The sequence below is a fragment of the Parus major genome, chromosome 3 (genome assembly GCF_001522545.3).
Source record: "Parus major isolate Abel chromosome 3, Parus_major1.1, whole genome shotgun sequence".
NCBI lineage: Eukaryota > Metazoa > Chordata > Aves > Passeriformes > Paridae > Parus > Parus major.
The window spans coordinates 107,524,955-107,538,757 of record NC_031770.1 but is presented as its reverse complement, the minus strand read 5'-3'; the positions used below and the strand labels follow the sequence as shown (position 1 = coordinate 107,538,757).

The 13,803-nt window shown below is 42.2% G+C and overlaps 1 protein-coding gene and 1 long non-coding RNA gene across 4 annotated transcripts; one reads left to right on the top strand and one right to left on the bottom strand.

Annotated features, from left to right (window-relative positions):
* Positions 1-66: 66 nt before the first annotated feature.
* LOC117244097 lies at positions 67-5,129 on the bottom strand. The gene is made up of 3 exons (XR_004496547.1): positions 717-5,129; positions 424-503; positions 67-210 (listed from the first exon to the last, which is right to left on the bottom strand). It is a non-coding gene; the product is annotated as an uncharacterized LOC117244097 (long non-coding RNA).
* Positions 5,130-5,792: 663 nt separating this feature from the next.
* ENPP4 (ectonucleotide pyrophosphatase/phosphodiesterase 4) lies at positions 5,793-13,803 on the top strand. 3 transcript variants are annotated; one of them, XM_015621277.3, is made up of 4 exons: positions 5,793-5,910; positions 7,639-8,503; positions 9,416-9,586; positions 11,961-13,803. In XM_015621277.3, the coding sequence occupies exons 2-4, from the start codon at positions 7,681-7,683 to the stop codon at positions 12,323-12,325; spliced, it is 1,359 nt and encodes a 452-aa protein (XP_015476763.1). In that variant the 5' UTR covers positions 5,793-5,910; positions 7,639-7,680; the 3' UTR covers positions 12,326-13,803. The 3 variants fall into 3 exon arrangements, with proteins under 3 accessions (XP_015476763.1, XP_033368989.1, XP_033368990.1); XM_033513098.1 differs by lacking the exon at positions 5,793-5,910 and adding an exon at positions 5,946-5,967; XM_033513099.1 differs by lacking the exon at positions 5,793-5,910 and adding an exon at positions 6,255-6,897.

The window sequence follows — 13,803 nt, the reverse complement described above, 5'->3', positions numbered from 1 at the left end:
GACAACATTTGCAGGATGCAGCAGCACCTGCTGGAGGGTTTAAAATATCACAAGTAAGACAAGGAGTAAGAGTATAAGGTATTATTTTAAAATAAGTAAGAGTTGATGTGGGTTTCTTTATTGTGAGTTATCCAAGTTCTTCTTTCCTCTGCCTCTCTCCAAGAGCAATGAAAATTATCATTAAGTGTCCAATGAAATGGAACGTCTCTCCTGCACAGAAGTGAGAGGGGAAGAGGTTATATGAGGCAGGAGAGCAAAAAAAGGTCTTAGCACAACAAAAACCCTCTGAGAAACAGCCCCACTCCAAAGCCATGAGAATGCAAAATTACAAAACACAGATCACCAATTGCACCCATTCTCTAAACTCCTCTGCTCCCAAATCTAGAAGGTGTTGAGTTAATGTGGAAGTTATTAACACAATACCTTCTGCTGCTAATTCTGTAATCCAAGTTGTGTCACTGACCGTTGGACCCTCGTGAGCCATTGGTGATGCTGGTCACTAGCTTTGCAAAAACACAAAGAAACAAAAACCATAAGCAGAAAAGTTCATAAAAGGACAAAAATATGAGCAATAGTTCATATCAACTCCTCATTTTCAAGAGAAGCTTATTTTTTACTTTATGACTGAATTTTCAATTTTACTTCAATTTTATTCTTTTTAAAGGAAGACATACCGGAATCATACTTACATACACTTAGCATACTTAGACACTTACCGTTTTGTTAGTGTTCAGCACCTGGAATAAGCAAATCATTGATTCTTTCTACAGTCCACTGGACAGTGAGGAGCACCTCAAAGTACATCATAAAAAGAGATGGAAATAATTACATCAAAAGGAGATTAAGATGGTCTTTAATACAGCCCAGTTATCAGAACTCCCTACAATAGATGTGTCTGTTTAGACAGCAAGGAAGCTATTCATCTACATTTAGAAGCCCAAAAACGGACATCAAAACTGAGGCTAGAAACCCAGACAACTGCCTGGTTCATTCTGCAGAGACACACAGAGCTCCGTTCAGCAGCTCAAACATACAGAGACATTTATTAGTGTTTAAGTTGTTTGCTTAGAGCAATTTGATTTATCTGAAGGATAAGGGCTCTGACACACTCAGACCGCTGAAGCAACTATTGAAACTTTAGCAGTTCACCCTGAAACCCCAACAGAAATCAGCACCTCTACCTTGCACCAATTTTAAAATGACAAGCAGAAGACTGACTTATAAAGAAATTCCTGAATTTCTAGTCAGTTATCCCTCACCTCCAGAGCGGAAGAGAAGGGTAGCAAGAATGAAGAGTAACAAGAATATCTTGACAGAATACTTCACATATTCTCAGAGATTAAGAATCAGAGGCAAAACCCCACATTACACTATTTAGTACGGATTCCCAAGAGTTCTACCTGGGTACACCTTTATTGAAGCAATAATTTGCACATATTCTAGACATTCCATAATATTGTAAACTTCAACCCATCCATCAGTGCCACAAGTAGCTTCAGTGGTTCACAGCCCTGTTTAGAAACAGCAATCTGCTTCTACTGGAATTCCTCTGGTCATTTTCAGTTATTCCTATAATTATAATGGTTTACTAAAGGAGTCCTTCAGTTTTATTTGTCCTTGATGAAGATACTTGCATGCTTTATGCAAAGAGCCTGTAAATCATTCCTCATAGCCTAAAGAAATTGAGGTCCTTCAGTTGCTTGCTCTAAAGTACCTTTTTTGAGACAGAAGACATGCAAAAAAAACTCTGAATATTTAAACACTGAGAGTTCTTGGAAACAGCCAAACCTGAAACTGAATTATGATAAACAAAGTTGACTGTCCCTCAGAAACTGAAGGATCTTAGCATCCTGGATCAGACCCTTCATTTGCACTTAAGTCCACTCAATGCAAAATCATGAATGTTCCTGGCCATTCAGGATGTTGGTTTTACAAAAAAAAAAAACCAACAACAACAAAAAAAAAAACACCAACAACTTTTTTCCTTCATAAAGCTCCAAAAATTCCAAAACTTTGAAACATGCAGTTCAAGGACATTATCAAAACTATAGCGTGGGCTCTGGGAGACAAACTGGTCATGGTTTAGAGACATATTAAAAGATACTTGCAATAAATTCATACCACTTTGTTTTCAATCCTGGCCATACTCAATGCCTGGATGAAATCAACCACAAACAAACTCCTGCACCATTTCCAGACTCAGCTTTTATTTTTTGTTGTTAGCAGCACCTCATCTCTATACAGTTCATCAACAGTAATCCTCTATCCACTGCCAATCCTGCACTAAACTTTAAAGGACAAAACTTTATCCCACATTTTGTTCCTTTATCTGTATCTATTTCTACTGCAGTAAGGAAAACAAACACACCAAAGAATTATTTCAGTAGACAGTGGTTTGGTAGATGTTGAGGATGACACATTTCACACAGGAGTCAGCACATCTTTGAAACAGGCATCCAGATATCCATCTGTTGCTCTGCTAAAACTGATCCGGATTCTTCAGTCTTGAGGGACTGGTTCATGAATCCAGGACCCCCCTGTAGTAATGATGATTCACCTTCACCCAGATTTCCTTTGCTGCTGGTTGCATAAAAAACATATTTAAAGCAAACCCATCCATAAACTTCACTCTGCATATAACAGACATTTCTCCACTGGGAACCAGACAAACAATAGAAAACCACTTTACACAGGACACTCAATTCTCATCAGCTGTTATCAACAGCTTTTAGTTGTTAAAAATACCAGGAGTCATTGTCAACACACATTTGAAAACCTGCTTTACCTGCTGCAGAGCCTAATTATTCCCTGTTTGGATGATTCAAAGCCCTTTATTCCTGGTCTTCCAGTTCATTTTTAAAATTTTACTTGATTTGATCTTTAAGGCCATGGTCAGAAACTCCATCGGAATACCTGAGAGCCTAAGAAATACCAACTTTTTATCTGCCTAACTGCTTCAAGAAAAACGTTTTTGTTTGCCTTTAAAATTTGGCATCATTTCAACAACCCTGTATATCTCTGAAACTAAGCACCCTTGAAAAGCTCAGCAACCCAATTTCAAGCCTGTTTTCAGTGGAGGCTCTGGTAACTGAAATAAAGAAAGCAGAGACACTACAGTCCTCTGTATCACCCTGTCATGCAGCCTTAGGAATCTCCTTCCACACAGTTTGAGAAACAGCAAGGTTAAGAGCTCTTTTTGTTTGTAGCCTCCATACACAAGCAATGCTTTGGATTAAATGGGCACTAAAAGCTTAAGGTCTAATGAAGCTTAACAGCTCTTACTCTTTTATGGTTTCATGAAATGTATATTGACCAGTTTTACTCCTCTTAATGTAAGCATACATATAACTCACCCATTTATTGTAGCCAAGCACTGTAAATGGAACCAAAAGCTGTATTACACTCATTAGATACATATTGGCTAGACCAGTTCAGAGCTGCTGTGGTGCACTGCCTGTATGATGTGTCAAACTGGGCACACCACATTAGGCTGGGCTCGTGAATACATGAATACTGCAAATGGTTTTCAAAGCACGTGGGCAAGGGTAAACAAGAGATTACTCACACCTTTTAGTGAATAGCTGAATGAGTGTGCTGCAAAAGTAGGCTGGCAAAAGAGCCTCAATGCTTAAAAGTTGTCTACATCTGTGCATAAAGATTTTAACAAGAATTCAATTGTAAATGGATGAAATTGGTCAAAATATTGAACTTGCTCTGTTACACATTCCCTGGAGTTCTAGTTCACTCTGAGTAACAAATACTTTTAAGGCAATACAACAAAGCAATTTATAAAGGACACATACCTCTCCTCCACATGATCAGATGTCATGTGCATATTCACAAAGCTGAATTTGTATAACCAAAAAGAGACTCAGAGAAAAAAAAAACACCCAAGGACCTTGACTTGAACTTGACACGTAACACGTGAGTAGCTGCAAGAACTCTTATCTAGCTCACCTGGAGATGTTTTTTTTTCCTCTTTTACAGGCCTGTATTTTGCCACACCTGCTACATTTCATAAATCAAGGTGAATCAGGGGCGTGCCACTTTATTCAGCCTACTGTACCACATTTTAGAGCCACTCTACAGCTGGCACATACAGGTAGCAAAACCTGCCTAACTCATACATATGTGAAAGCCATTAGTACGAAACAAGCTGAAATCTACACCGCCTGCAGAATAAACATCTAGCAGGGTACACAGAATGAAATTCAGATCTACTTCAGTCAGTTATGAAGCCATAAGAGTGTATTTTTCTCAGTTTTTAGGATGAATTTTAAAATAATGATGACTTGTGCTCTGTGCTATTAAAGAACGCTTCATTTGTCTATTTACATAGAGCTGATCTCATTGTTTTTCAGCACCAGTAACTTAACAGGTTTTGCAGAATTACTAATCCCTTCTCATAATAAAAAGGAAAACCATGGGAATGCAAACTATTTGCCTTAATTTATGAAACAAACTTACACCAGGACCCAAAACAGATCTCAACTCATTATACCACTCACTGCTGCAGTGGCACTCAAGAGTACATTCAACAGCACATGACCATTTTATTCTGCATTTTAGGGTAAAAAAAATATTTTTTTCCTCAAGAGACCACAAAAAGGCGATGTGTGTGAAAGAATATGAACAGCCAGCTTACAGAGCTGTGTGACCAAAAGGGAGATGGAGTCATGGAGGAGTCATGCTGACAAAGCATCACTGCCTCGGAAAGGTGACAGCCTGGGGCTACCGGGCACCTGCAAAGGAGGCAGAAGGAAGGCTATGGGTGTGCTGGGAAAACACAGGGACACTCCCAAGGACGTGTCCCATCACAGCCTCACCTCACGGGGCCCTTCTGCAACAATAGGAAGCCCAGCAAACAGCCCCGAAGTCAGCTGCATCCCGGTCTGGAGGTACAACACATCCCTCACAAACCCCTGAGCTCCCTGAAATTGCTCTGCTTGGGAGGGCTTCATCCCACAGCCCTCATGGCTCCCCTCAGCTCCAACCCCTTCATCCCGGTGTGTGGCAGCAGGGCACTGCTGAGGTCACTCGAGAGCTGTGTCCAGTTCAGGGTGCCTCAGTCCAGGAGGGACATTGAGGGGCTGGAGCTTGGCCAGAGAAGGGAACGGAGCTGGGGAAGGGTCTGGAGCACAGCTCTGATGAGGAGCAGCTGAGGGAGGAGCTGGGGAAGCTCAGCCTGGAGAAAAGGAGGCTCAAGACGGACCTTCTGGCTCTGCACAGCTCCCTGACAGGAGGGGACAGCCGGGTGGGGTCGGGCTCTGCTCCCTGGGAACAGGGACAGAACAAGAGGTCATAGTCTCAAGTTGCACCACGGGAGGTTTATAGTCGGACATCAAGAATAACTTCTTCACAAAAAGGGTGGTGAGACATTAGAATGGGCTGCTGAGGGAAGCGGTGGAGTCACCGTCCCTGGACGTGGTGTTTAAGGAAAACACCGGGAGCTGTTTAAGGAAAGACTGGACATGGCACTGATAGACATAGTCTAGTTGACAATGTGGTCATCGGCCACAGGTTGAACTCGATGATCGCAGAGCTCTTTTCCATCGAACTGACGCTCTGACTTTGAAAAATCCTCACGGCCTCCTCACAACCCCTCTCACGGCCCGCCCCTCACTTGCCGCTCCCCACCCCGTTCAATCCAGCCACGCCCCCCGCACCGCAGCCAATCGGATCTCCCGCCAGCGGGCCCGCAGCCAATCACAGCGGGCGGAGGCCGCGCTCACCGAGGAGCTCCCGTGCCCCCCCCAAGGCCCGTCAGTTGTCGGTTGGGGTTGCGCGGGAGGCGGGTGCGCAGGCGCTGAGCACCCCCTTCCCCCCCCCTTGCTGCCCCCGGTCACCTCCGGTCACCTCCGGTGCCGCCCGCGCGTCCCGGGCCGAGCGGAGCCGGAGCGGGACCTCACGGTGGGGCCCTGGCGGGGACGGGACGGGGGTATCCCTCGGCGGGAAGCTGTGGGGGCGGTGAGCTCGGTCTGAGTGCGGATAAGGGACAGGCGCGGGGGAAACCGACCCGGAGCGCCCGGTTGGTCGGCGGTGCCGCGTGTGTGCGCTTTGCAGGCGGAACAACCTCTGTTCTGACCGAGCCGAGCAAGCCCAAAATCCGGTCGGGAGGTTCGGGAGCAGGTGGTCTAGTGCCGGTGATCTTTCACGGCTGGGTTGTTTTGCTGGGTTTGTTTGGGGTAGAGTTAATTTTTGGTTATAACATGCCTCTTGTGTATGTGGCACTTGTAATGCCACATCGCTTTGGAGCATTTCGAAGCGAACGCTGCGGGTTTGCGTCTCACTGCGCTGTGGAAAACTGGTTCTGCTTTTTAAAGCACCGTACGACATCGAACGGTGATTGGCAGCTGCGTTGCTCTTCCCATTTCTTTTCTCCTTTTTCTTCTTTACAAGGGTTTTTTGTACTCCAAGTCCTCTGTGTTAAGAGATGCCTCAATGCTGTTTTAAACAATCCTTGTAACTTTTGTATCTTTTGCAGGCATTTTAACCTCTGGGGGCGGGGGGTGGCTTCCCGTGCTTGGAATTCTCGTCACTGCTAAAGCTGCAGCTGACATTAAAGCGCCTTATACCTTTAAATTAAACCTGCCGTTTTAAGGAGTTTGCGGGAAAGGGTTGATGTAAAAAATGTTGGGAAGACGGCTGCTGTGCCTTCTAGAATCACAGTTTGTCTGCACATAAAGGAAGATAAAGGATAAAAGAAATATAAAGAGAAAATTTGTAGTAATAGGGCTCTTCTTGAGAAGCAAATACGCTCCCTAACAACATTGCAGAAGGTTTTGTGAAACCTGGAGCTTCACTTTCTCTTAAAGACGGAGAGCATCATTCTATAGAGCCTCCACGTGAACCTTCCTAAACAAAGTGCTTAAGTCACATATAAGACGTTAAGAGGAGGTAAAAGCTTACAAATCATACCTGGCACTCATAATAATCATTCTTTGCTGAGAAATACTTACCACATAGCTAAGGTTATTAATTTTGGTTTTTTTTATAGAGAGAAAAGTGTGGTATATAAAGGACAGGTTTAAATGCAGTTATGGTAGATGTAGAGCAACTTAGAAGGAAAGCAGAAGTGGAAGTTACTCCTGGCAGTTCTGTGTTTGGAATAAGCAATGAGTAAATGGGAATGTCAAAAGGCTGAAAAGCCTTCCAGCAGCTCTAGAGGGTGGAAACTGAAAAAGGAAAATTACAATTATAGTAGGAAATAGGCTTCTGATCTGAACAGTGATGTGTAGTAAGAATTTAGGGCTGCAGAGGACTCTTAAATGTGGGTCCAGAACAAGTGCCTATGCTTGAACATAAGGAAAAATAATGATTTTCTGTCTTAGAATGTAGAATTGTAATAGGACACACACAACAGTGGAATAACTTATCAAAAGAAAACTCTTCTTCCTTTCCTTTAATCTGCAGTGGAAAAAATCTCACTGTTCATTTGTTTTAATATATGAAAAACTCTGACAATATGTGAGAAACCCCTGAAGTCAGTAGGGAAATCTGCTGTTGACTTGAGTGGTTGCTTAGACTGGGTGTTTTGGAATTGCCCTCTTGAAGGAAGATGTATATAATGTATAGCTAGTTAAACTGGTCACAGTAGAATTGTTTTGGTTACATGCCTTGTCTGTTTAAATTTCTCAGGTGCATCTGATTACCTGCTGGAAGCACTTCAAAGTCTCCACAATGAACTCGATGCTGATGTTATTTTTTACTGGAATCCTTCTCTGTTGTGCTCGGTCAGCTGGTGACTCGGTACCCAGGTTGCTTCTTGTGTCCTTTGATGGCTTCAGGGCTGATTACTTGGAAACCTACAAACTTCCTCATCTCCAGGAATTCATTGAGGATGGTGTGCTTGTAAAAGAAGTCACGAATGCTTTTATCACAAAGACCTTCCCAAACCATTACACCATAGTGACAGGTTTGTATGAGGAAAGCCATGGCATTGTGGCTAATGACATGTACGATGCAGATGCCAAGAAAAAATTTTCACAGTTCAACGATTCAGATCCCTTCTGGTGGGATGAGGCAGTTCCAATTTGGGTAACAAATCAACAACAGGGAAAGGGAGCAAGTGCTGCTGCAATGTGGCCCGGTAGTGATGTAAAAATCAACAACACGACCCCTCATTTCTTTATGAAGTACAACTTCTCAGTGACATTTGAGGAGAGAGTGGAGAGAATTGTTGCATGGCTGAACAGCTCTGACCCAGTAGTCAGTTTTGCTGTGCTCTACTGGGAAGAACCGGATGCAAGTGGGCACAAGTACGGCCCAGACGACACCCAGAACATGAGCAAAGTGCTGGAAGAAGTGGATAAACATATTGGTTTCCTTATGAACAAACTGAAGGCATCGGGTCTGTGGGACACTGTTAATGTCATAATAACAAGTGACCATGGAATGGCCTCCTGTTCTGCAAAGAAGCTGATTGTCCTGGATGAATGCCTCGGGCGCAATAACTACACCCTGATAGACAGGACTCCGGTTGCTGCAGTGCTGCCAAGGCAGAGTATGTTTGGGTTTGGTTATTTTTTAAGGCATATACTGAGAATTAAATCTTGTTTATCTTGACTCTAAAAAGTATGCAGTATCCTAGACTATTCTTATCTTTTGCAAAACCTATGGAGTTCATGTTGCAGAACTTTGACATAAGAAGTAAGCTAAAGATGGTTTATTTAGAAGTTTGTTTTGGCAAACAGTGGGACAGGGAGAGTTTCTTGTCCAATTGCTGTGGCTGATAAGCATGACCCTGGTGCAGGTGGTTGATAAAGTAGATAGGTACTTATTTTGCCTGCCCTCTTGTTGCTCACTTAGTCTATGCAGCTGTAATTCACACTGAGCACGAAATAAACCCATGTGTTTATTCAGAATAAAAAATGTCATTGTGTAAACTTCCAAGTAAGAATCTAGTCCAAACTTTGATTGCTTTATCACTTCTGTTTTTGGGAGTGAAACCTAAGATTTCATACCATGAATTCCATTTTTGTATCTCAGAGGAGTCCCCAGCAGGCATGTCTAAAATCATGACATTGCTGGCCTCTCTGTGGCCAGACTAATGAACGAAGTGATTCATACAGTAAAAAAAGAAAAAAAAAATATTGCATTGGATAAAATATTGACTACTTGAGGGGGTGATTGTTTTCTCGTTATTTCTCTGCTTGAATTTTTCCCTTCAAGCCCAGATGGTAAGTTGAGTTGTAGGTCCAAACCCACATCTGGGAGGTGTCTGATTTAAAATGAAAGCAAATTTTGAAATTCACCTCAACCAAAGTAGCATTTCATAAGGGGCATAAAAAAAATAACTTTCTATGGTTTTTTTTATAATTATTTTGAAATAATAGATCTTAGGTTTAATGACAGATAATTGTAGTAAACAGGAGTTAATTTCCAGCTGTTTCATGTGCAATATTTCCCTTGGCAGACAAAGAAGATGTGTATAACTTACTCAAAAATTGCAACAGCCACATGAAGGTTTATCTGAAAGAAGAAATTCCAGACAGATTCCATTATCGCCATCACAAGAGAATCCAGCCCATAATTCTGGTTGCAGACGAAGGCTGGACAATCGTACAGAACGAGTCCCTTTCCAAGTGTAAGTGTGTGTTCCTCTGTGGTTTGTGGGGGTAAACTGCCTTGTTTCTATTCCAGCCAGCTGCAGGATGGTTCTCATTTAGCAAGGGGGAGTCCTTTCACTTTACAGGTTTAGGAACAGTGTAGAACTTTCTATGACATTCTCAGCCTGAGCCTGCAGTGTTTAACAGATGAGGAGGAGATGGGGAATATTCTGTTGGCTGAAACACTTTGTCATGTTTGACTTAATAGTCTGAGTTATCTTAAGCAGGTTAGCAGACTGTCTCAAGCTTTCCTTGGAGTGTGGTTTAACTTTTTACTGTATATAAAGTATATATGTAGGAGTGCATAAATTGAAGCATGCAACACACAACATTTAATATTACAATACATGTACTAGGGAATGAAAGTAAATGTCAGGAAGTACTAAAAATAGTAGGAACACAGCAGTTTGAAAGACAAAACTTAACAGGTGTCACTTCTCAGTGCCTTGCTAAGATGTGCACATTCTTCCTGCTAGAATGTCAAATTACACATACGTGTATATCTATGTGTATCTATTTCCAGGTGTTCCACACACAGGGTTGGGTTTTTTTTGGCAGACAAGGAGTATGCATAATTTACTGAAAAAATAAAATAGTCACATGAGAGTATATCTCAAAGAAGAAATTCCAGGTAGATTTCCTTGTAATAGTAAAATTCAGCCTGTAATTCTGGTTGCAGATGAAGGCTCAGAGTGTGTGTGTGTGTGTGATGTGTGTTCAGAAAGTGATTGGACAGATTCTTGGTAGGAAAATCCATTAACAGAAATAAAATATAAAAGTACCAACTTTTAGAAAGTTTCTGAGCAGCCAACAGCTTGGCCTGTGGTTGGTAGGGTCAGGGATATCCCTCCTGGATGCTTCCTGTACAACTGCTGTTAGAGACAGGTGTTGAGTGGTGTAAAATCCTGGTTGCACACAGTTTGGCTGATCTTATTATCTGCCCTTTGCAGAATTAAGTTCAGTTTTTTTCAGTATTTGTACAGAAGTACTGCTTTTTAATGGAGGATGTGTTTATTGTTTAATTTCCCCATGGATTTGCTACAATTATCTTCAGTTTGGCAACATGTAGCACAAGTGTTCTCTGGTCAGAGTTCCCTTTTTCTTGATTTTGGTTAGATTCAATTTCATGTACCTAAAGATAGTTAGTAAGTGACTATTTATGAGGAACAGCATTGTATCAGTTGAAGTAAATCTCTTTTCAATTCAATTTTGAAGGCTTCCCAGAATCAGGCAGGGGAGATTATAGCCTAAAAGCCTGTTTAAAGTTTATTGTCTTCACAGACAAAGTGTCAGCACAGTGATTTCCAAGTGTACCAGTAATTCCACACACCAGAATCTTACTTCAGAGGTGAAAAATTGAGAACTTCATTGGAGAGGGAACTTGGAGTAGCTCTGTTCACAACAAACAAGTAGTAAAAGGCAGGGAAAACAATCTAGAAACATGAGTCAAAACAAGCAAGATGTGGTAACAGACAGAATGGTGGAAAAGATTAAAAAGGACTAGAGGAAGCTCACTGAAGTGGTGTGATCTAATCAATTGGAATCTGGATGTTTTGCTTCAGGGAAGCACCCAAGGAAACACATCTCAGGGATATTCCTCCACTGTTACTAAGAAATGGACTCAAATGCAGTCAGTACTGTGCTGTGTCTGCTGTGAGAGACTTCTGGCACCTTGGACAGGTTTTTCAGGAATGCTATTAGGAAATTTGACAATTTGCTCTTTAGCTGTTTATAGTCCATCTTAAAATCCTACCAGATGTCCAAGTACTCCTGACCTTATAGCCAGAAGGTTTTGCTGTATGCCTGCCAGAGGCACAGTGATCTTTGTCTTTTGGTTTTGACTCTTTGGGTGTCCCTTCACCTGAAGTACTTTATCTGATAAACATGAATTGAGGGTACTTAATATGCTTGAACTGAACACTATCAAGGGAAAGGTGCCTGATTTTTTAATAAGTAAGTAAAGTGTCCACTCTGCAAGGAGAGATGACTTTCCAGAATCTGAGAAGTAAAAATTTGCCTTCTAGCTATTGAGTCATTGTGCAGTTGCAACCTCCTTTTCAGCTTTGGCATGAAGTATGGGAAGGGGAACACTGGAATGTTAAGCACTGAAAGGAAAAGAGATTAATGGGAAGGAGAACCATGTGGGAAGGCCAGTATGGGAGAAGACTTGTGGGGTTTGGGGAAGAGGGAAGGAACTCTGGCTTCCTTCTGTGGTTGATCCAACAGCTGCTTCTATGTTGTGCATTAACCTTTGGTTAGAACACGTGATTTGGGGTTGGGGGAGATGGGGAGGGGAGCAGTGGCTCTGCAGCAGAGGCTGTGACAGTAACTGTGTGCTCTGCCCCGCTGCAGTGGGGGACCATGGCTATGACAACGCCCTGCCCAGCATGCACCCGTTCCTGGCCGCGCGCGGTCCCGCCTTCCGACGCAGCTACAGCCACGGCAGCCTGGACATCGTGGACATCTACCCCATGATGTGCCACGTCCTGAGGCTCGCCCCGCGGCCGCACAACGGCACCTTTGCCAACACCAAGTGCCTGCTGGCTGACCAGTGGTGCATCAGTGTTCCTGAGGCCATTGGGATCGTCATCGGGGTTTTCATGGTTCTCAGCACTTTCACCTGCATCATCATCATCTCCAAGAACAGAGTGGCTCCTTCCCGGCCCTTTGCCCGGCTCCAGTTACAGAGTGATGACGATGATCCTTTGATTGGATAGCGCGGAGGGAGCCGAGCCTCGCTTCCTACGTTGTGATTTCAGGAAAATAGTTTCAATTTGCACTGGATGGCATTCTTTGTTTGATGCACTTTATCTGTGTAAAATACTGTACAGCCAGACCCTGCTGATTTGTGTGACTAGTGTCATATAAAAATATTTTCATAACCAAACAGTGAACAGGTGGCTTTTTACTGGAAGAGATGCTTAACAAAATAAGGATGCTTAGTTTTTCATTCAAGCCTCTGAACACTTTCAGAATGAGACTCCAGAGTGTGAGTAGCCAAGATAGACAAAGTGAATTTTAGTATTTGTAAATTATAATTGCTTTTTTTGTACTAAATTAATATTGACTACTTTTAGTGTTGTTGCACCTGTGTTGGAAAGAAAAACTTTATTGAGAGCTAGGAGTTAGTTTTGTTTTGAGAGTATATTCTGGTGTGCCCTTAAATTTGGGGAAAGAGAAGATCCAAGACTTTTGTTTCTACCCTAAGGCAGCAATGTGACAAATTTCTGAGAAAGGAAACAGAAGTCAGTGGTGAAGGAACTAGTGCATATCTCTTCTATTTTAAGCAATAAATTATGTGGTTCAGCACTTAGAAGCTTGGGCAGGTGGCTCTGACATTTCTGGATATGTGTCTCTGGATGACTTAGATCCACAGATCCAGCTGGGATGGCACTACTACCTTATCTCTAGAAAGTCAACTTAACCTGGGAGTCTGAATTACCCAGTTTCATCAGTTTTAAGTGTAAAATCACTGCTCCTAAACCCTGTGGAAAATTTCTCAGGAGTAAATTCTGCTGAAGGTGTTTTTGAGATAAAGGTGGTTCTGCCCTGTGTACCAGCTCATAATTGTCTCTTGAAGGCTGTTGTGCTAAAAAGCAACAATTCAAAGTTTGATGTGCAAGTCATCAAGCAAGGATTCCAAACTCATATTTTAAACCCTGGAAATTTAAAGGAAGAAGTTAGCAGATCTTATCTCAAAAAACAAATTATAATGCTTGAGGTACATAGATGGAAATTCCTGATGAAGACCAGAGCTAACTGTTCTCTTAATTGAAACTCTTAATTCTTTGTTAATGGTCATCTAGTAACTTGCTATTAAAAAAAATAGTTTGATTGAGAAAGCCTTAAATGGTACCTTGTCTTTCAGTGAGATTAAATTGTTATTGCTAACCCAAAAAGAGAACTGCAGTTACCAAGTCCTTTTCTGATGGTTTTAAAAAATAAAGTGACAGAGGTACCTGGCAGCAAGGGGGTTTCTCTTTCACAGCTTCAAATTCATTGCAATTTGGTGTTGGCCACAGCCTTTTAATGATCCGATATGGAGGGAGCAGGAACTTTGGAGGGAAGGGGTTACTTTGAACTGGCCACTGGAAAAAATAAATTTGAGCTTTATAAATGTGTGGAAGTTTTATTAAAGTGTCTTCCTCTCTAGAGATTCCATTATACTTGATTAAAAAGACAATCCAAAACCTAA